The sequence below is a fragment of the Lytechinus pictus genome, chromosome 11, assembly GCF_037042905.1.
Source record: "Lytechinus pictus isolate F3 Inbred chromosome 11, Lp3.0, whole genome shotgun sequence".
Taxonomy (NCBI): domain Eukaryota; kingdom Metazoa; phylum Echinodermata; class Echinoidea; order Temnopleuroida; family Toxopneustidae; genus Lytechinus; species Lytechinus pictus.
This window is the reverse complement of record NC_087255.1, coordinates 20,706,661-20,728,243: the sequence shown is the minus strand read 5'-3', so window position 1 is coordinate 20,728,243 and position 21,583 is coordinate 20,706,661. Positions and strand designations below refer to the sequence as shown.

The 21,583-nt window shown below is 36.2% G+C and overlaps 1 protein-coding gene and 1 long non-coding RNA gene across 2 annotated transcripts; one reads left to right on the top strand and one right to left on the bottom strand.

Moving 5' to 3' along the window:
- Positions 1-1,000: 1,000 nt before the first annotated feature.
- On the bottom strand, positions 1,001-13,231 carry LOC129270967 (phenylalanine--tRNA ligase alpha subunit-like). The gene is made up of 11 exons (XM_064106975.1): positions 13,134-13,231; positions 12,098-12,216; positions 11,455-11,547; positions 10,007-10,135; positions 8,269-8,384; positions 7,570-7,654; positions 6,389-6,488; positions 5,322-5,490; positions 4,106-4,298; positions 2,120-3,234; positions 1,001-1,726 (listed from the first exon to the last, which is right to left on the bottom strand). The coding sequence occupies exons 1-10, from the start codon at positions 13,194-13,196 to the stop codon at positions 3,129-3,131; spliced, it is 1,173 nt and encodes a 390-aa protein (XP_063963045.1). The 5' UTR covers positions 13,197-13,231; the 3' UTR covers positions 1,001-1,726; positions 2,120-3,128.
- Positions 13,232-14,997: 1,766 nt separating this feature from the next.
- On the top strand, positions 14,998-20,269 carry LOC129263682 (uncharacterized). Its single transcript, XR_010295175.1, has 4 exons — positions 14,998-15,265; positions 16,978-17,144; positions 18,467-18,584; positions 19,526-20,269. It is a non-coding gene; the product is annotated as an uncharacterized LOC129263682 (long non-coding RNA).
- Positions 20,270-21,583: the final 1,314 nt, after the last annotated feature.

Sequence of the window (21,583 nt, the reverse complement as noted above, 5' to 3'; positions counted from 1 at the left end):
AGTCGACTTCAATAATTCATTTCGATTTGGGTTAATGCCAACTGTGTAATGAAGTACTGTAGACTATTTCAGACTTGGAGATTAATTACCTTGACAGATTTTACTGAACCGTGTCATATATCCAAGAGATCGAAATAATTCAATTTTATTCATTCATCTTTGAATTGGTCATTTTAATATTTTTTAGCAAGATCATCCCTGCATGTATTTTTCCAGTCACACGGTTTGGGGGGTCTGCGTAATTTCAGGAAATAATGCTTCTTCTAATACCATTCCGTTATATGAAAAATCAAATCTTATTTTTTGCTGTGCTTCCTACGGACTTAGGATATTGTTGGATAAATTAAGACTCATCATTTTCATTGCTGGTGTGTCGGCTAAAATTTTAGTTTTCACTTTTGTATGGTCATTTAGTGGGTCAAAACCTCTACGATGGAATAAAAGTGATATGTTCTTAATTTGTATTGTGAGGTTGATTTTTGACACGTTTTTTGTCCATGTTGTAAAACTGGTGGATTTTTGAATGATTACCTTTTTCATGAACGTTTGTTAGAATATTGTATTTTTGTGTCTTGTTTTGTCCTATTTATGTCTGTTGTATATTTGTCTCTCTCTTTCTCCCTCCAATTATCTTTTTGTCTACTCTCTTTCCCTCTCAAACTATTTTGTCTATCCCTCTTCCCCTCCTCTCTCTCTTTAGCCCAGGAGAATCAGTCTCCCTTTTTGTCCCCTCTCTCTCCCCCTCTCAAACTAGTTTGTCTTCCCCACCCCTCCTCTCTCTGTCTCAAAGTAGGTTTCTCACATATTTCTAAATCAACCTCTGTTTACTCTCTCTCCCTCTCAAACTATTTTTTCTTTCCCTTTTCCCCTCCCACTCTCTGTCACAAAGTAGATTTCTCACATATGTCTACAGCTGCCCCTTCACCTTGTCCAGTTATCATCTCTTATACTTGTTTATATGATATTTACAGTACAAATAAAACAAGAAATGAAAAAAAAATTATTGCAAAAATTGTCATGGTGTCATATCTTGAAGAATACATACAATAGTTGCATGGTCCTGCATTTAAAATGCAATTCATGCTGAAGAAGTAGAGATGTAATAGCATTCTAACTTAGGCCAAGATAAATAATTTAAAAATGATTAAGTATATGAAGAATAAGTGATAGAAATGAAGGGGGGGGGTGAGAGTTAAGAACGATGGACAGATTCTCAACTGCATGCAGTCAGAATTGCAAGATTATAACATTCAAATTATAAAATATTATACATAATTGCATCTTCACTTCATTTGAATATGATTTGCCGAACAGCTCTGTAGTTATACTTAATAGTTTGTTTTTGACACTGGGACCTCCCAAATCAAATCTGATCATAACATTCATAAGCATATGATATGGATACAGAGGATAGGCCACACTGATCTGAGAATCGGTTTCATGACATTCGCTCCGGCGACAATTGCTCCGAATGAAAATCTGCACGTTAAGCCAAACATAATATCTAACCACCTAAACTGAATAAACCATGAACTGTACATTATCCTGAACCATAAACTATTACAATCCTAATTCTATAGCCCTACACCCTCTGAGATATCAAGACAGGAGCAAATGTCGCAGGAGCAAATGTCGTGTCACCCTGAGAACCAACTTCATGCAAATAATGACTTCAGTCTGTGACCTTCAATCTTAATACATCTCAAAACCAATGATGTTGTTACCTCTTAAGGCCACCGCACACCTTACGACCCGACTGGTCTGTGACTGAGTGAGGGGAGATGAATCGCAAGGTAGTCATAAGCCTCGACACCGCACACCTTGCGATCCGATCTGCGACTCACGCATGCGCTTTTTGGCATAGCAACTGAGAAAGTGCGCTTACTACTGCGTATGCGCGTTGTTTATCATATACGCGACGTGCAACTCTGCTGTCTGATTGGCTGGAAGTTGGATTGATCTTGCGATCCAGTCATAAGGATTCGACATGTCAAATCCTTACGATTTTCCTTGGGACTTGACTCTGACCGGTCTGCGACGCTCAAGCTGACAAGAGCTGTGACGTCACATCTCCCCTCACTCAGTCGCCGACCAGTCGGGTCGTAAGGTGTGCGGTGGCCTTCACAAGCAAAGTTTGAAGTTAATCTGTCACTAAGTTCTTATACCCTGTCTGTAGCTTCGGTAAAGGGTCAGTAGTGTGAACTATACATTTAACAATACAATATTACAAAAGTGTAGCAGTCATTGAATTCATTTTTACCCATTAAAATTTTAGTATGGCATTTTCCAGCAGTTAGGATTTAATTTTAAATCTAACGCCCTCTCTTGGTAATGTTTTTATTTTCATTTGAATTAGCCATTTGAGCACTTGCTTTATATACATAGTAATTTGATATGAGAAGGCTAAGGCTTGAGAAGGTCTTTAATATAAACAAGACATAAATACAAAGATAATCTATTTTGATTGGGCGCACAATTGGATTAAATTCCGAAGTCGAGGAATATCTTCGTACCGGGTACCCATTCACCTCACCTGGGTCGAGTGCAGCACAAAGTTTCTTGCTGAAGGAACACACGCCATGGCTGGGAATCGAACCCGCATCCCTCAGATTGAAAGACGAGAGTCATAACCACTAGACAATGATGCCCCCCCCTGTACAAGGCAGATAAAATTATAATCTACCAGTACGTTTATTCAGTTTCATGGAAATTTTCTTGCTCCAAAGCTAGGGAGCATTCCATGGAGTCGTGTCAGTGATTTTCACTCACTAACTTGCTCTTAGCCAATCAGATGCAAGGATTTTCAATAGCTAATAACAGTTGTCGGTGAAAATCAGTGGTAAAATCTCTTCATGTAATGCTCTCTTGGGACCAATAACACAAAGGTTAGCGATAGATCTTACGCTTGATCTTTCACGACTGATTGTACATTGTAGTCAATGCAATCAATCATAAATATATTTTTCTACAATGATTGCTAGGCTTTGTGTTAACAGGCCCCTCGAGTTGAGATTTACAACACTGAAAACAAAAGGAATAGCTTCTTTTCACGTTCTACACAAAATACAATGGAAGAAGTATCATCTTTCTGTAAGGATGTTTATAATTGTACTATATATTTTATTTACTTATTTATCTAGTCTACATATAGGATTATCATACACCATCTGTAGGTTGACCCGAGGTCCGAAGAGGTCGCGGATGTTGTCCATTCCATACTTGATCATGGTTGGTCTGCAAGTAAGAGAGAGAAGAACAGCATAAGTAGATCAAATGTAGACTAGTATTGGGGCATTTTCATAAATCATGTACGTCTGAAACCATATGTTGGGATCTTCCTAGGCCCTGTTACATAATACTGAGTAGTTACAATCATGGTACATGTAGCTTTGCCATCCAATTGTAATTACTATGGAAACAATTATCAACAGACAATCAGAATCAAAGATTCCAAGAAAGTTACCACTGGATAGTAACTTTTTATGCAACAGGGCCCAGAACTGATATGTCTATGTTTTCTGTTAATTCATCAAGGCTAAAAAATTTCACTTGAGTAAAGATTGATTATTTCATGGAATTGCCCTTTAAAAGAACTGTCTTATTACTATCTTCTATTATCAATATTATCTGTACTCATACATTCTAAATAAAGATTATCCCATGGTAAAAAAATGCTGAATCAGGATCCCAACTTACAAAGGGTTGCCATAGATTAAAAATCAAGCTCAATTATGTTGCGATTAATCTAAACTTCTGATCTCTCAAATACACAAAATTTTTTCAATCACATTTGACACTGATGCAAATCTATGTAACCTTAGCAAGACCGGGCCCCAATGATGAAAAACCATGAAAGATTTCAGGTGGGCAGTTTCACAGCACACAAAAATAGAAAGAAAAGAGCAGCACAAACTCACGGTGGTTTCTAATACCAAGGGTGGGAAGGGGGGGGGGGGATGATAAAATGTATCACCACATAAGTTAAATCGTGCTAAAAGGATGCGCGCTAAAGCATATTAATCAATAAGTTTGCGCGTTACATATATGCATGTCTGCCCTAAGCATGACTTTTGTGAAACTCCCCCAGGCAGCTGTGAAATCATACCTTTCTAATGACAGCCCCCACGCGATGACTACCACATCCTCCGGTAGACCCATTGGAAGCAGCATCTCCGGTCTGAAGACTCCCGAGTTACCAAGCTCCACCCACTTCTTCAGTCCTTCATGGTAGCCGAAGATCTCCATGCTGGGCTCTGTGTAGGGGTTGAAGGCCGGCTTGAAACGCAACTTGTACATGCCTACACAGAAAAAAGAGCACGTAAGTAACTTGCAACTTCTAAAGGTTTCCATGGCAAAGAAAGAAAGGAAAATGAGTGTAGAGGTTTCACAGAACACCATGTATTCTTTTGTGAGCATGTGATGGTCCTGTACAGGTCCCCCGCCCCAAACTTGACGTTTCGACAAGTGTGTTATTATTGTCTTCAGGGTCCCGTAACGTTAAGGTTAGTAATTGATCTTACGATTGATTTTACATTAATTTTACATTGCAGTCAATGCAATTAATCGTTAAAAAAAAAATGTTCCACTTGTACCGTGAAACCCCTACACTTTTAAACAAATTTACTAACGGAAGGTTAGATTATTTTGAATGACAATAGAAACAAGAGCTCCTACTCAATCACCTTCATATGAAATCATTCAAAATTTAGACAAATTTGTCTGTGTAAATATTAGAGCCTTGTAGATTTGTATGTACATGTATAGTAGTGGCAGCAGAAACTGTCCCCATCTGTTCCTCACATCTGCCATACAATTTTGATTTGGGGCCTGTTTCAGAAAGAGATGCATTTAAACACACGTAAATAATTCAAGCGCAAGTCCCTGATACTTGCATTTCATTGGTTGATAATGAAGTTGTGTTTGATTGCATCTCTTTCGGTAACAGGTCCCTGTAAATGCAGTTTTTAAATGTTTTTTACTCTTCTTTTTTATGAGTGCAAATTATTTCAATTGAACTGAGCAATAGCACCATCAATAACAGAAGTGGTAGCAATGGTAATTGGCTATATCTCGTCAAAGAGTCCATGCTGACATTCTGTATGAACCAATCCATAAAGAACATTAATCAATTAAAAAGATTTACAGTGCTAAGAAATGATAATGTTGCAAAAGTCTCCCTATTTCGGCTTGATACAAAATGTAAGTATTACAATCAGTAAAATTCAAAATAGCCCCATGCATGAAATAGCATATTTCCATGTCATGGTGCCACTAGCATTATTATTAACACCATTTCAAAACAAATTTATATAATATTTTACCTAGTTTCTTGAAAAACTCATAAATGACGCCAATCAGGTCACCTAGAGTTAAATTATAATCGGCAACTAGTCCTTCGACCTGATGGAACTCAGCTAAATGGGTGGCATCCAAACTCTCGTTCCTGAAGACTCGATCGATTGAGAAGTACTTTACTGGTGTGAATGTCTCCTGTACGATAATGATATGAAAATATTTTAATGCATCAACATCAGAATCATAGTCATTTTAATCATCAACATCATCATCACCAACACAACCAATATCACAATTCCAAATCATCCCCATCACCACCACTAAAATCATCATCATCATCATCATCATCACCATCATCGTCTTCATCATCATCACCCCCATCACCACCACTAAAATCATCATCATCATCAGCATCGTAATAATAATAATAATAGGCATTTATATAGCGCCATCTATCTAGAAATATTCTATTCCGAGGCGCGTTGTTATTATTATTACCCCGGCTTTAGCTCAAGCTGCCTTTCAGCGCTCATGCATTCAAGGAATTAATCCTGCCGGGTACCCATTCGCCTCACCTGGGTTGAGTGCAGCACAATGTGGATAAATTTCTTGCTGAAGGAAATTATGCCATGGCTGGGATTCAAATCCATGACCCTCTGTTTCAAAGTCAGAAGACTAATCCACTGGGCCACAACCCTCCACATCATGCTCATCATCACCATCATCATCATCATCATCATCATCTCTTTATCATCACCACAACCTCCTCCTCATCAGCATCATCATCATCATCATCATCATCATCATCATCATCATCTCTTTATCATCACCACAACCACAACCTCCTCCTCATCAGCATCATCATCATCATCATCATCTCTTTATCATCACCACAACCACAACCTCCTCCTCATCAGCATCACCAACAACTACATCCTCCTCTTACAACTACACACACTACATTTCCAGGAAATGTGGATTTGATCCCTTAAATCCTTGAGTAACCATATACATTCAGCAGGTAAAAGCAGTTTTGCATTGAATAAACACATACAAAGAACCCAAACAATGACTGTCCACATGCTGATATTACCTGTTGTCCTAGTTTATACAGCATCCTTGTACTGACAGCAGTGGTATGTGTTCTCAGTATGTTCTTCCGAGCTTCCTCTATCTTCCAGTCATACTGGTATCTATGTCCAAACAAAAGTTTATCAATGTAAAAACGTTTTAAAATAGCAGAAAGCTCAGTAAAACAGACAACAGAGGCTTTTCTCGGTTGTCTTTGGGTGAACTCAATGTGTTGTATTCTGATAATTTAACCTAGGTTTAACCCTGGTCTAAACTACAATTTCAGACCACACTGCTATGGAGTGCTTCATTATACTTCTTCCAAGTTCATGGCAATCATAATGTATCAATTAATTCATCAAAATTCTTAACATTTTGGTAGTTAACTATTCTTCCCAATTCACAACTCAATTATTTTTTGACAACTTTTTGCAGCAGAATAAGAATAATTTTTAACTGATGAATGAGTTGACAACTGGTATTCCATAAGAGTGTGGTCTAAGTAAACCCGGGTTTAACTAAACCATGGCTATCAGAATACCACCTGTAAATACGGGAAAACCCAAATACATTTCCCAAAATTTGAGAATTGCTGCATAATAAACAAACAGATAATAAACATAGAAAGCATACTAAAGGCACAATTTGTTGAAAATTCCCATGAAAACATCCCATTCTAAGCAAAATTGTCATTTCGATGATGGATATCAAATAGAAAGCAAAATGATCAAACTTTCATAATTTCACCATGTCTTATAACTCTCATCTCCAATGACTTCATTATCCTTGGAACCATCACACAAGCATGGTTCCTTAACCCTGTGACAACTGAATTCTAGGATTCCCAAGGTATTGAACAGGGATCATCTGGTTCAAGGAATCAACAGGTTAATATCTAGTTCAACAAGTTCTAGTTCGTGTGGTTTAGTGGTTCGAGCATGGGACTCATAATTGCATGGTTGTGAGTTCGAATCCCTGCTCTGCCATTGCGTCCACTTTGATTTAATAAAAGACCCGAGAGTAATATCTGTCGTCTATAACATCAGCCACTATGTCTGATTTTTAAACTTAAGACGTAAATGTTTCCTATGTAATTGGTTATATACCAGTTTGGCGTTTACCAGCCAAAAGCTGTCCTGTCGGGTTCCTATGGGAGTTACCATAAACAGAAACAAAAACAAAATTAAACTAAACATGACCTACCCCTGTGAGCCATAGCCTCCCTTGGAATGTACTGTCTTTACCCTCTCAAGATAGTCCATGGGAAACTGCGTGGCATTAGCAGGATCTGCCAACAAATAAAACATGGAATATTAACAGCTATCTACCGAATATACCTACTTCAGGGCTCTGAAGGGTCAAAAGCTTTAGGCATAGGATTTCTATATACACCTCTGCCTGTAGATACTATACCTTGCCTGTGCAATGCAATGGGGTAATTCCATAAAATAATTAAAAAAAATTGGTAAGTCTGACCTCCATTTCCCTTTTCACTTGAAGTGCTAAAGTCATGATAATTTGTATTTTTGAGCATAAAAACTTTTAATTTCAACTAGGAACCAGAGACAAATTATTTCAGGATGTCTGTTATGTCATGTAATTGACCTTAAGCAGATGTACTTAATGATTTTCAAGTTTGATGGACCTAGGATTTTCACATGGGTGTTACAGTTACTACAAATGATTACCTTTGATAAACACTGTATCATGGTTATCTCTAGCTGGATGTTGCTGAGATTAGGAGAAAGAAAGCTTGATAGATAGATGGAGGACATATAGACTGACTATCTCTAGCTGAATGTTGCTGAGATTGGAAGAGAGAAAAAGCTAGATATATAGATAGATAGACAGACAGATAAATAAACAGACAAAAAAACAGGCAGACATTAAAAAAAAGATTACCTTTGATAAAGAATGTATCATGGCTATCTCTTGCTGGATGTTGTTGGGGTTGGAAGAGAGCATCGAAGTTCCAGAAAGAACTCTCGATGAAATTATTGGTGGGCATCTCGGTAAATCTATGATTACAAATGAGAGATGAAACATCGTAAGAAAAGCGGTTTGGAAGGAATAAATTTTCAACAAAAATATACTCCTTATTTTCATACAAATCAGCATCTTATGCATGATATTACCTTCACTTTTTTAAACAGCATGAACTGATTTTTAACAAATTTCTGAACATCTTGACAATAAACTTAATATTATATAAATAAATTGGTATTTTTGTTGTTATATATTCTTTTGCTCTCTCTCTCTGCCTGCACACATATGGAATAAATATGGCTACTACCAGGAATGCATCATAGTCAAATATGCAGATCTCCAAATATGTAATTTCAATTAATGAACAAGGTCTAGCACAAATGTTACTGCATTTAAAACAAAACTCAAAAGTTCACTTGTATTTATGTATGCCAATTAATCACATAATTCATTTCCACACCCTTTTCCTGACCCCCCCCCCTCCCCTGTAGGTTTACTGTCTTATTTCTTATGTATTGTTCGTATTTATAATAGTCACTTTTTCACTTTTATGTACGTTTATATATTATGTATTGGGTGTCCCACTCATCAAGCTTTTGCTTTTAGGGGCACCCTAATCATTTAAACTATATTGTACATTAATGTATGATTTGTATATTGATTTTTAAATGATTGAATAAAATGAATTGAATTAAATTAAGATTGAAATTTTCATGTTTAGCATATTAATGTGTGGTGAGTTATGCTGATTAAATTGATGATAACAGAGTAAGTTCAGCCATACTGAAATATCAAAATATATACCAAACAAAATTAATATCCTGGGACATACCTAAACATAAATAACAGTCATGGTTCAAGAAGAGAGTGGAAAAAGGAAAGCTTATAAAAATGGGTTATCAATAATCATGCATGTGTACATGAAATGTTACAATTTCTTACACAAAGAATGGGATTAAGTATGAAATAAGTGTGGGGGCGTCGTTGTCTAGTGGTTATGACTCTTGACCTTAAATCTAAGAGACGTGGGTTCGATGCCTAGCAATGGTGTGTTTGCCTTCAGCAAGAAATTTACCACATTGTGCTGCACTCAACCCAGGTGAGGTGAATGGGTGAAATGCAGCGCAAGTAACAGCTGCTCTGCCAAAGCCAGGTTAATTATCCTGCATTACTGCAGGGCTAAAAGACTTCTGATAAAGTAAGTGTTAAACAGTATACATGTATATGCAAGTATAATTATTATTATTGCAATTTCAGATATTCGATTGCATATCATATAAAATTACTTATATTATATAAAATCAAAATTAACTTTAAACTCAATGGCCTGTATTCTGAAATTAGATTTAAATTAGATTATGGTCTAACTCTGTGCTAAAATTATGGGAAGCCAAAATGTCTAAATTTTGTTTAATATGTTTCTTATCTTTATTGTGCCATTTCTCAATTCTTTAATGATAATGACAACTCTCTCATTTGTCCTTTCAAGACAATTAAAAATGATTTGAGGTAAAATGAACTGATACAATCAACCTCTTTTTTAGATTTATGTAAAACTTTGCTATCCATACTTAAACCACAACTTTAGACCAGCTTTTAAATTAAACTCAACTTCAGAATTCTGACCAATGAACAGAACCCAAAAGCAGCTTACCCCATTTCCAAGAAGATTTGTCTGAACTGTGACCTGACCTTGAGAAGTGGATGAAGGTGACCTGACGGGATCGTGACCCCAAGAGCTTCAAAGTTATAATCCTTGAATTTATGATCCTTCCATGTTCCTCTGTGAATACAACAATTTTATCAAAAAGCATTAGAACCGATGTCTTGCTCGAATGGTAGAGCATCCATCTCACAACCGGGAGGTCGGGAGTTCAAACCCCGGCCGCGTCAGACCAAAAGATGCTAAAAGATGGAAGTTGCTGCTACCCTGTTTGGCGTTAACAAATAAAAAGGATAGAGCTACATCGGTCTGGTGCTGCACAGCGGCTGCCGGGCCCACGATTAATTGGGCAAAACAAATATTTAGAGGATTTCTGTTTCGAACAATAAAAGATGGATTTTCGATTTGGATTAGCGATTCCGTTCCTCGCTCTCTTGCAAAAATAAGTAGAAATGTCTGTCAGAAGAGAGGCTTGCAGGTATACAATAATGTATGGCCTGTCATAACCTTTGACATAATACCATGTGACCCCTGAAGGCACCATAGAACAAATATTATCAAAAGGTTTATTAGAATTTTAATATTTCAATTTGTGATGTCATATGCAAGCAGCTTCCCCATATATTGTGTAGTAAAAAATCAATAAAATGTAATTTTCCCTTAAAATTGATAATAGAATGGTTTATATTGCACTTTCAGTATACCAACAGACAAATGATTTCACACCAGCTCCTGAAAGGCATCATGAACCATCAACTAATTGAAATTTATGCACTCTTCCATAACACATGGGTAAGCTGCACATATAAATGACGTCACAAATCAAAAACTTAACATTCTCACAACTTTCTTATTATTCTTTGATGGATTTTCCTCAAACCTTCACCAATATTGTTTGTTTTCTGGTAAATTTATAATAAATTTTTCTTCAGGGTAAACTTCCCCTTTAAAGGGCCCAGCCACTGACAAATCATGGGGAAATTGAATCAATACAAAATTTTCAAAAGGCCAATTGACTTGCATAATATAATCCATCCGTCATGAGCACCCGTCGGACTAATGCGATAAAAGTTCGGACAGCACAAATCTGATAGAACCCGTGATGGTTATTTACTTCGGATCATCGCAGTTCCAGTTTCCAACAATCCCAATTCCTAGACTCATAGCAGGTCTCTTGATTGTAAACCAAAATAAATAACCTCTGGAAGTTACATGTTTCAAAGTGAAAACATGCAGTTTACTTCTGTTTGGTTAATCTACTAATTATTGCTCTCCTATAGACCTCCCAGACATGCCGGCGTCTATTACATAACACCCCCAGGCATGCAGCCGAGTGAAAGACTTGAATCCCTTCTCTGTTCTGAGATAAGCCTTGATTTCCCCAGGATTTGTCAATGAAAGGTCGCTTTAAGATCACTACAATGTCAACGCTCACATACTTCATGATCATATCAGGAGTAAGATCGGTCTCTGGTTTCTGAATTTTTGTGCTGAACTCTTCTCCCTTCTTGATCAAGAAAGTATTTCTTGTCCTGTGAATATATATATAAACAGAGAAAAAAATAACAGTATAAGCAATAGAACAACAACAAAGTAACAAAAAATGGGTGTATAAAAATAATGATAGTAGTAGTAGAAGAAGTAGTAGTAGTATTAACAACATCAACAGCAACAACAATACTACTACTAATAATATTAATAATAATAATAACAATAACAATAATGAAATAATAATGATATTGGAGAGGAATGGAAGCCTGCATAACCAAGATCTCTCCTCATCTCCTGATGTACGACATTCAGAAGGCAGCTATATTGGGTACAACCAGATTGATAAGAAAGACTCTTGGACATTAGTAGTAAAAAGTTCTTAGTTGCACTTGAAATTACTTAGTGCTTTTTGTTAGAGCAAAGTTATTCAAGAAAAAATACAGACTTGATCCTGTTTAGAGGAATAATGATATTGATAATTATAATAACAATAATAATAATAATAATAACAATAACAATATTAATAATAATAATATTTATAACAATAATAATAATATTAATATTAATAATAATAATAATAATAAAACTTACACTTCAGTAATGAGTTTTCTCTTCTTTAGTTCTGCCCTCTCTTTATCTGTTATTGTTTCTACGTTCCCCTGTCTGATTCGTTGGAGCTGTAACTGTACTTTATCTTCTATGGAGGAGACCTAAAAAAGAAGAACATTACTGATAAATTTTCATGGTTCAAAATAAATGATTATCAACTCATAAAATCCTTGATTAATCTCCCCACATGCTGGAGACTGAAAGTCATTGGGTTCAAATCCCAGCCATGGTGTAGTTTCCTTCAGTAAGAAATTGATCCACATTATGCTACACTCGACCCTGGGCCCTGTTGCATCCAATGTTAACTCGTATCGAATCCTTGATTTTGATAGGTTGTTGATCAGCGTTACCATGGTAGTTGCCATTGGATGGCAAAGCTACCATAATGGTAACTTTAATGCAATGGGGCCCTGGTGAGGTAAATGGGTAGCTGGCAGGAAATTATTCCTTGAAACGCTTCAACACGTAATATCCAAGTCCTTTAGAAGCGCTTAGAGACGTTATGATAAGGTGATAATGCACTATACAAGAACTATCTGTTATTATTATTATTATTTACTAAGTTTGTGCCAATCGTAACGACAACAACCCAAGAACTTTTGATAACTCTGTTGATATTACTCTGTACGCGAGAACCATATTTACATTCATTAACCTCTTATCAGTCAATATTTCATAAATCCTTTTTTGCAGTGGGATCATTTCTCTGCAATAATATCAAATGCATATGACCCCTTTTTCCACAGCATATTTCTCTCTGTAAATCTGTGCCACGTTATTAAACTCATCTCCAGAATACCCAATCTTGTGGTCAAAATAGCATAGCTTATTCATATAGGAACACTTTTCTTCCATATTTCTTAAATTTTACATTGACCTAGAGCTGTAACCTTCAAATTTCTTATTGACCAAAGCCATCCTACTAACATTTCTTTGCTAAATCTAACTAGTGGGAACAGTTCTTCAACAATAATCTTTATTCATAACATATCAATTAATCTTTGTCGATCTTGCTTACCTTTCTCAGAACTCTTGGACCACCTTGACATTTCTTGTTGACCTCCAACCATCCTGCCGACATTGCCTTGCTAAATCCTATTTTAGCATTCGGAACAGTCTTCTACCATTAATCAATTCATAATAATGCAATCAAAATCAAAGTAACACAGAAATGCCAAACTCACATATATACAGCTTTGAAATATTCTAAGAGTTAAATATGTGTTGTTGTTGTTGTTGTTGTTTTTTTTTTTTTTGGGGGGGGAAACACTCTTATTCATTCTTTCACTGCAATAGATAGTAGAGTATTACTGGTAATTTGCGAAAAAGTTTGGGTTTCTTTTCCCCATAAAACCATAAACATTTTTTGGCAAAAAGGTAATAGAGGAAAAAAATAGTAAAAAATGCTGGGATTTTAAAACTTTTTTGATACATTTGATAGAAATAGGTAAGGATTAACGATGGATCTGGAACAAAGTGTAGAAAGGGTAGTGAAAAATAAATCAGAATTTATGGGTCATGGTTTGGGAAAAGAAGAGAACGTTGAGCCTGATGGTAAAAGACTTTGAAGTGGGCAGTATGAAAAAACAAAACAAAGGTGTCATAAAAGAAAAGGGTAAATTCAAATTAATTGGGGCTGTCCTTCTAAACAGGCATAAATGGAGGTACTAAAAGTATTTTCAGTCTTTACTAAAAGATGATATCAGCTCATATTTGATTACATGGCTACATGCCTTTTAATGTAAACCATGAATCAACTATTCTTACTCTATATCATTTGACGTGATCTACAATTATGTATCACAACAAAGTTCCTGCACCCTCCCATAAAACACAACAAAACATCAGAATAAAACAACAAAAATCATCTAGGTAATGACGATATAGAGGGCGCTTTCGAGGTGTTAAGACATCACTCTAGCATCCTCTCCATTACGGAATTAATATCTGGAAATATCGCGAAATTGGAAAACCATCAGTTTGTAATCTTTAGCCTACGGAACTGTTTTGGATCATTGATATTACTTATCTTGGTTTTAAGGATCTTTTGGCTACGTATTTTCATATATTTTGGGGAGTTTAACTGTTTGACGTATGTGACACTGAATGCGTATAGGATACACACGCACTATATATGCACATAAAGCAACGCCACGCCCAGAAACACACATGCCCAAAGGCCCCAAGCCCATTTTTCTACGTGTGGATGATATCAGGAATGACGAAAAGAAACATGTCACAGGTGAGGAAAAATACGTTGCCTTAGCCAAAACACTCAGTCTAGACAACATAGTGGGAATACAGCAAATTCGCCGTTTATGGAGAATTTATTTGAACTCCCATGAAGACCGCGTCAATTTGATATCCAATGGACTGGTAATCCGCGGAGCAACCGTCGCAATCTACGATGTGAATCCTTTCACAAGGTCTAGGAACGAAAACCTCACCAGAGTGACCGTGAAAGATATCCCGCTGTCTGTCAGCGACGAAGTCATACGCAGTGAGATAGAAAACCGGAAATGCGAGATTCAAGGAGATATCTATCGCCAAAAACTGAGAGTGAACGGTCAACTTACAAATTGTCTAAACGGAGATCGGATATTATACATTACCCCACCAACACAACCGTTGCCTAGGAAAATGTTATTCGGGACCAACTTCATGGGACGCGTGTATCATCTTGGACAACCCGAACACTCCGGTGCAGCTGGCCCAGTCACATGCTCCAGATGCCTTGAATCGGGACACCATGTATCCAGATGCCACAATGATGTAAAATGTCACCTTTGTAAAAACGCTGGTCAAATGAAGAATGCCTGCCCACAAAACAACCGCGCACCTGGGGGGTGTTTCATCAATATTTTCGTCCGACAACTGTCAGCGCTGACTAAAATTGTCAGCGCTGACAGTTTAGTCAGCGCTGACAAAAATTCGTTTCATCAAACTCTCGGAGCTTCTCTGACTATTGTCAGTGAATTTTTATTTTACAAATCGTCTTGAACGAGGTTCGCTGACTAATTAGGCCACGCCCACTCCCAAAGTTGTGAAGAAGATGTAAAATTGGTTGATGTTTTCGCCGCAACGATTCGAAGTGAAACGAAGAAATAAGTAGAAGCGAAGGTCCCCGAAGAGGTGAATGAGGATTTTACCGTAAGTAAAACCCTTCAAAATGTCGTTCATATTGTATGTAAGGTGATTGAATTATTCGTTGTGCGTAATTATCAAATGAATTACAAGAAAAGAGAATCTTCTGGCAGGACCCCTGTCGATACGATTGATAAACTTGACAGCACATAATCCAGTCTAGTCCCATACCCGTGTTTCTGTGTCTGTAGAACTATCTCAGGACCAAACTAACGACACGGCTGTCCATACACGTTTTTATGATCCGCACATGGCTGCAATTTTATAAATTTTGCAAAGAGAATACTTTATATTGTTCTACCTTTATGTCATTCTATGTTACATATCATAATTTTTAATTTCCTTTGGTTTTGTATTGATTTTGTTGCTCGGTGTGGTCGGAGATATCCTTGATCACCAGGCAAACCAGCGTGTGTAATTGTTAATGTACACATATCCAATGGGGCCATCCCAATTCTGTGTTACAGATATTGGAATTGAACAGGAGCTAAATCACATGGTAATAGCTTGAGTGGTAATTTGGTAAATTGGATGTTCTCAACTTATTTATCATATAGCATAGGCTTAGCAAGTCACAAGTCGAATGAAGTGAAGGCTCTCGACAGCTGGCAAGGATTCAGGGGGGGGGGGGTGATGCGATTGTGGCAGAGCGGAGAGGTGCGTTCACACCCAATAAGAATTGAAATCTAGGACTTATTTAAAAAAATTAGATCCAACTTCCAAGTTTTAAATGGTGCACCCGGCCCGTGGCCATACTGGTATAGCCTGTAGACCTAGATCTATCTTAAATTTTCTTTGACTTTGCACACCCACGTGAAATGAGCCATTGCATAGCTCCCTTTAAAAAAAGATTGATTGTCCAAATTGGGGGGAGACGATATAATGCTCCTCATTTGTGTGCGATTATGAAGTTTGTTTTGCTTTTATTTATCTTAGTCATTTTTTAAAACAAATTACTATTTAGCATCCTATAAATTTTGACACTGAATCTACAATAGCATCAGTGTTATTGGGGTAAATAAATTAAACTATTGTTGATAATGTCTCTTAATCTATTTTTTGAAAAATATTGTCGTACCACATAAAGTCGTACCACATAAAGAGTCTAGTCACACCCAACCTTAAATAGCATGTAAAGGTTAAAGGTCTCTTCATTAGAAAAAAAATATAGGAGAATATGTAATGGATCTCATCAATCCCAAGTATTTTTCTGCCTTGAATCTCATTTTAAAGTTCCTTTGAACAAAGGTCACAGTCCAGAAATAGTTGACGGTTTGATGGGGATGCAATTTGCTGCAGTTATGAATTAGGAGCCTATTCATATTTTTTTATTAATTTTATCTTGGCTTTTAACCGGCAAGGTATCCAAGCGCTATTGGGTTAGAAAAAAAAAATCTTTTTATATTTGAATTTTAAAAAAATATTGACAAAACTGTTTTACTATTTGTATGGTTAATGTGTTAATGACCGTCTTGTTTATAATCAATTGAAAATTATATGAATTAAAAAGGATAAATTGTTGACCGTTTTTTGGTAAATTCTATAAATTTCAGGATAATAAAAGAAGAAAAATGATTGGTATATTTGATCATTCCCCTTTATGAAATGTCAACAATATTCATTGAAAGTGCAGTATTTTTCAATGATCACTGTGTAAATCTACATAATTTCTTTGCTACATGTATATCAATGTGATATTATTAATATTTTAATTTCAGACTATGGACATTTTAACAATATGCAGAAGGAGACGGGTCTGGAACTAGAAAGCTAGGCTCTGACTGGTCTACTACAGCAAGGAATGTGCCAGCGGCCAATCTGATAAACATGTGGCAGAAGATTTGGCAGTGGGTGAAGAAATACTGAGATTGAAATGCAACCACAGGTAACATGTAGACTAGTAAAATGCGATAATGATTACAAAATAATGGATATTTTTTGGGTTGCAGAATGTTAAATCATTAAAACCCACATCAATGACAATGAAATCAGACTTTAATCAGATTTTCTATTTAAAGTCAGTTTATAATGCAAACATTACATAAACATGAAAGACATATAAAATAATCAATATGTTTTGCATGTTAGCTGCAGGGTCAGCGGAACGGTTTTGAAAGTGAGGGGGCTTAGCCGAAAGTGGGGGGGGGGGGGACTGACCATGCAAAAAATCATTAGCAGATGGTCAATTTTGAATTTTTGTACATGGTTTTGGAAAACAATGTGGGGGCTGAAAAATGTAAAATGACCATTTGGTTATGATGTTTTGCATGGTCAGCTCGCTCACTTTAGAAACTGTTCCGCTGACCCTGCAGCTAACATGCACCCCCCCCCCCCGTTTCCGCAGCCCCTGCTCTCACCCCTCAATCCATTTATCACTACTTTCTCATGTGTATGTACATCCCGGGGGGGCCACTTCCATTCACGAGTGGATACCATGCGCAACCATGGGGTCTCGAAAAGCACCCTAAACACGTAATTTCCATATTCTGAAAATGCACCCCTTAACAAGTATTGGCGTGTGAAACCCTACCCTTAACAAGTATTGGAAACAAAACGATACTCTTGGCAAATATTCCCTGAAATGAACCCCTAAACAAGTACATGAATGTTTTATTGTTACGGGTCCTTCGGTCGTCGGCTTTACCTTATTTGGTTTAGTACGACCCACCTTCTACACCTCGCGCAAATTGGACTCTAAACACGAAGTGTTAGGGCAAAAAGGACATCTTTATAAAACATTTTAATTTTGTTTTATCATCCCCGCGAATTCGACCCTAAACACGTAATTGTCCCAGCGAAATAGATACCCTTTTTTCATCATTTTTGTGTTTTTGACACCCTTATCACGTTACGTACGTAACGTGCCCTATCGTGAAAAAGACATCCTTTTTACGTGTTTTTTTGGTCGCGCATGGTATCCACTCGTCAATGTAAGTGGCCCCCCCGGGATGTACATACAAGCTACATTGTGAGGAATAATTTCTCTATTTAAGTTTCTCAGCCAGAGCATGTCATTTATTATTGTTTGTAGTTTTAATTAACATAATAAAAACTTGAACCCTTATTTACCCCCTTCTATATGAAACCTGTATGGTTATCAAAAGATGTTTTATTTCCTGTTTTAGACATGTACATATACATGTGAGAAGAAATACACGATTATGGCAAATATTTTAATTAGTTATTTCAATGCTATTTTTCCTTCAGGTGGAGGCTTCACCCAAACTTTTCAGACAGACATGAGATGCAAAGTTACCAAAGTATAAATGGTTGAAGGTTTAGGAGAGCAAGACAAGAAGGCATGAAATGTGATGTCACTTGTAAGGTAAAACACTCTTAATTATTACTGCCTCATTTTGGCGAAGAAAGTAAAGTCACATTAAAAGAAAATTAAATTACCGGTACTGTTCTCTTCTTTAATTGGTCTTCTACCAGTCAATATTTGAAAACAATGACATCTATAAGTGCTTAGATGCTTAAATTATTAATGGTGATATTTCTTGGACAGTTGTAAAACAACAATATCAATCAATGCTAGATGGTGTGACTTGCTTTCTATTGCCAAAGTAGTAAATGAATGTTCCATTGTTCTGCATTTATATTAGACCCCCCCACACACACACACACCATCACCATCTGCTTTGTCAGGGAGGAACACCGGAAGATTACCCCAAAAAGAACACAATTTCTTTTATATCTCTTGTAGGCCTGTATAAATCAGATAAATGTAATGACTACAGAAGCAGTCATTAAACCTCACTAATTCAAATGATCTTGGTATGGGGGGGGGGGGGGGTGTGCCCCAGGATCTTGCCTGTTGATTGTGCACTCACTTCAGAAATCAGCAGGTATGATGTTGGTTTTTTATTTATAACATGACTCTTGCATGAAATCAGCATTTTGCTTTAAATCAAGAAATAAAGACCAAATGTGATAGTTTTGGATTTTGACTCCATTTCTTTGGTAAACCAATGAGAAAAACCAAAGTCATTAAAATCAATTGTGTATGCATGTACATTTTAATAATTTTCTTATGCATTACTTTGTTTAACTTTTTTGTTTTTGTTGTTTAATAAGGCTTTGGTGACAATACTTTTACCATTTAGAACTTAAAGTTATTATTTGAAACATACAATTTTTTTAAAAATTTAAGTTTTAACAATGATAATTAAATTAGGAATAAATGACTTTGATATAAATAATGATGGAAATTAATATCTTTTATTAGTAAAATATCACATGCTCTATAAATCAATTCCATTTCAGTTACTTCAATAATCATGAACAGCAGCAGGAGCAACAACAGCATCAGCAGCCGAAACCACAACTGCAGTAAGAGATGCAACAACCACACCCACAACAACAAGAGCAGCAGCAAAAACAACAGAAATTCCAGCAACCACGATGACAACAGCAGCAGCAACACCAACAACACTAATGAATATTGAAAAACTTGTACAAAAGTCAATGAGGTCACAGACATTTTCAGACATTATTGATTAAAAAATGCACAATGATTTATTCGGGTTGAAGAAAAGAACATAAATGTTTTTAAAAATGTGTACATTTGAAGGTGTTTCCTATCAAATTGTATCAATTAATTTATGAAAATATAGCTTTAAAGATAAAAATATGATGCTTGAAATGTCTACTTTTTATTTGTCATTGACTGAAAATAAATACATTTTCTTTGAATTTTCTTAATGAAATGAAAAATAAGCAATTTATTAAAATGTTATATTCAAAATCAACTGAAATTGATAAATTTTAGCTGCTAAAGTCCATAAAAGGCTGATTAGTCGGTGAAAATAAGTTTTGTCGGTAGGTGAAGGCCACCGACAAAATTAGTCGGTGGTTTCCAATAATTTGTCGGAGAAAATCACCGACAAATTTTGATGAAATGGAATTTAGTCGGTGATGGCAAAATTGTCGGTGAAACTGAAATTAGTCGGTGAAAATCACATTTAGTCGGAGAAAACCACCGACTAATTGTTTGATGAAACGCCCCCCAGGTAATCACATAGCAACACCTCGCACTTCACCGCTACGACAACTCAAGGATAGCGATTCAACGCAGTCTGTCGATTCTGCGAATCCAAGCAACAGGCAATCGTGCGATCGAAAGTGAGATGGATCGCAGAGGGAGAGAAAAATACCAACTACTTTGCAAACTTAGAAAAAAGAAATTACCAACAGAAATGTATATTTCGGCTCCAAACAGATACAGGTATTATTTTTAATTAAAAAAATATTCTTGAAGAAGAAAGGACCTTTTATGCTAATTTGTATTCATCTCAAGAGAACATTCTGAATAGGAATATATCAATGAAAAACTTAAATATACCAACTGTAAATGAGAGTGACATAAATATGTTGGGATCAATGATAACAGAGAAGGAGTGTTATGATTCGATTATGTCTTTTGCAAATGACAAGTCACCAGGGAGTGACGGGTTGCCAATTGAGTTCTACAAGACTTTTTGGAATGAAATAAATCCTTTACTATGTTTAGTTTTTAATGAAAGTTTTGAAAAAAATATATTACCTCATTCAATGAGGAGAAGTATTATTACACTGTTGCCTAAAAAAGGGAAAAATTTACTTTTACTGAAAAATTGGCGTCCAATCTCTTTATTAAATAGTGATTATAAGATTCTCGCAAAAATAATTTCTTTCCGAATAAAAAAAGTAATATCACCTCTCATAAATCATGATCAATGTGGTTTTCTCAAAGGACGTTATATTGGCGAAATAAGACTTTTTATTGATATTCAAAATTATTGCAAAAAGCACAATGTTGGCGGTCTTGCACTCTGTATTGACTTTGAAAAAGCGTTCTATACAGTTGAGTGGTCTTTTATATACAAAACTATAAGAAGGTTCGGTTTCAGTGAAAAATTTGTTCGTTGGGTTCAACTTCTTTATGTTGATATTGAAGGTTGTGTAATAAATAATGGCTATTCCTCAAATATTTTTGAAATACACCGCGGAGTAAGACAAGGTTGCCCGCTCTCGCCATATCTCTTTATTTTAGTTGTTGAAATTTTAGGTTGTTTAGTTCGAGAAAATCAAGAAATCCGTGGTTTAAAAATATATGATAATACCGAAATAAAAATAAATCAATACGCAGACGACACAACCATTTACCTTGAACCCAACGAACAAAACTTAAGAAAATGCATATGGGCAATTCCATAGGTTGGTGGACATGAGCTCAATGTGTCTTTGTACATATAGCCCATCTGAACCGTAACGTGAGTAACCACTTTATCTGCACCCCTAGTAAAAACCATGTGTTCTTTATTTTTTTAATTATATACAAAT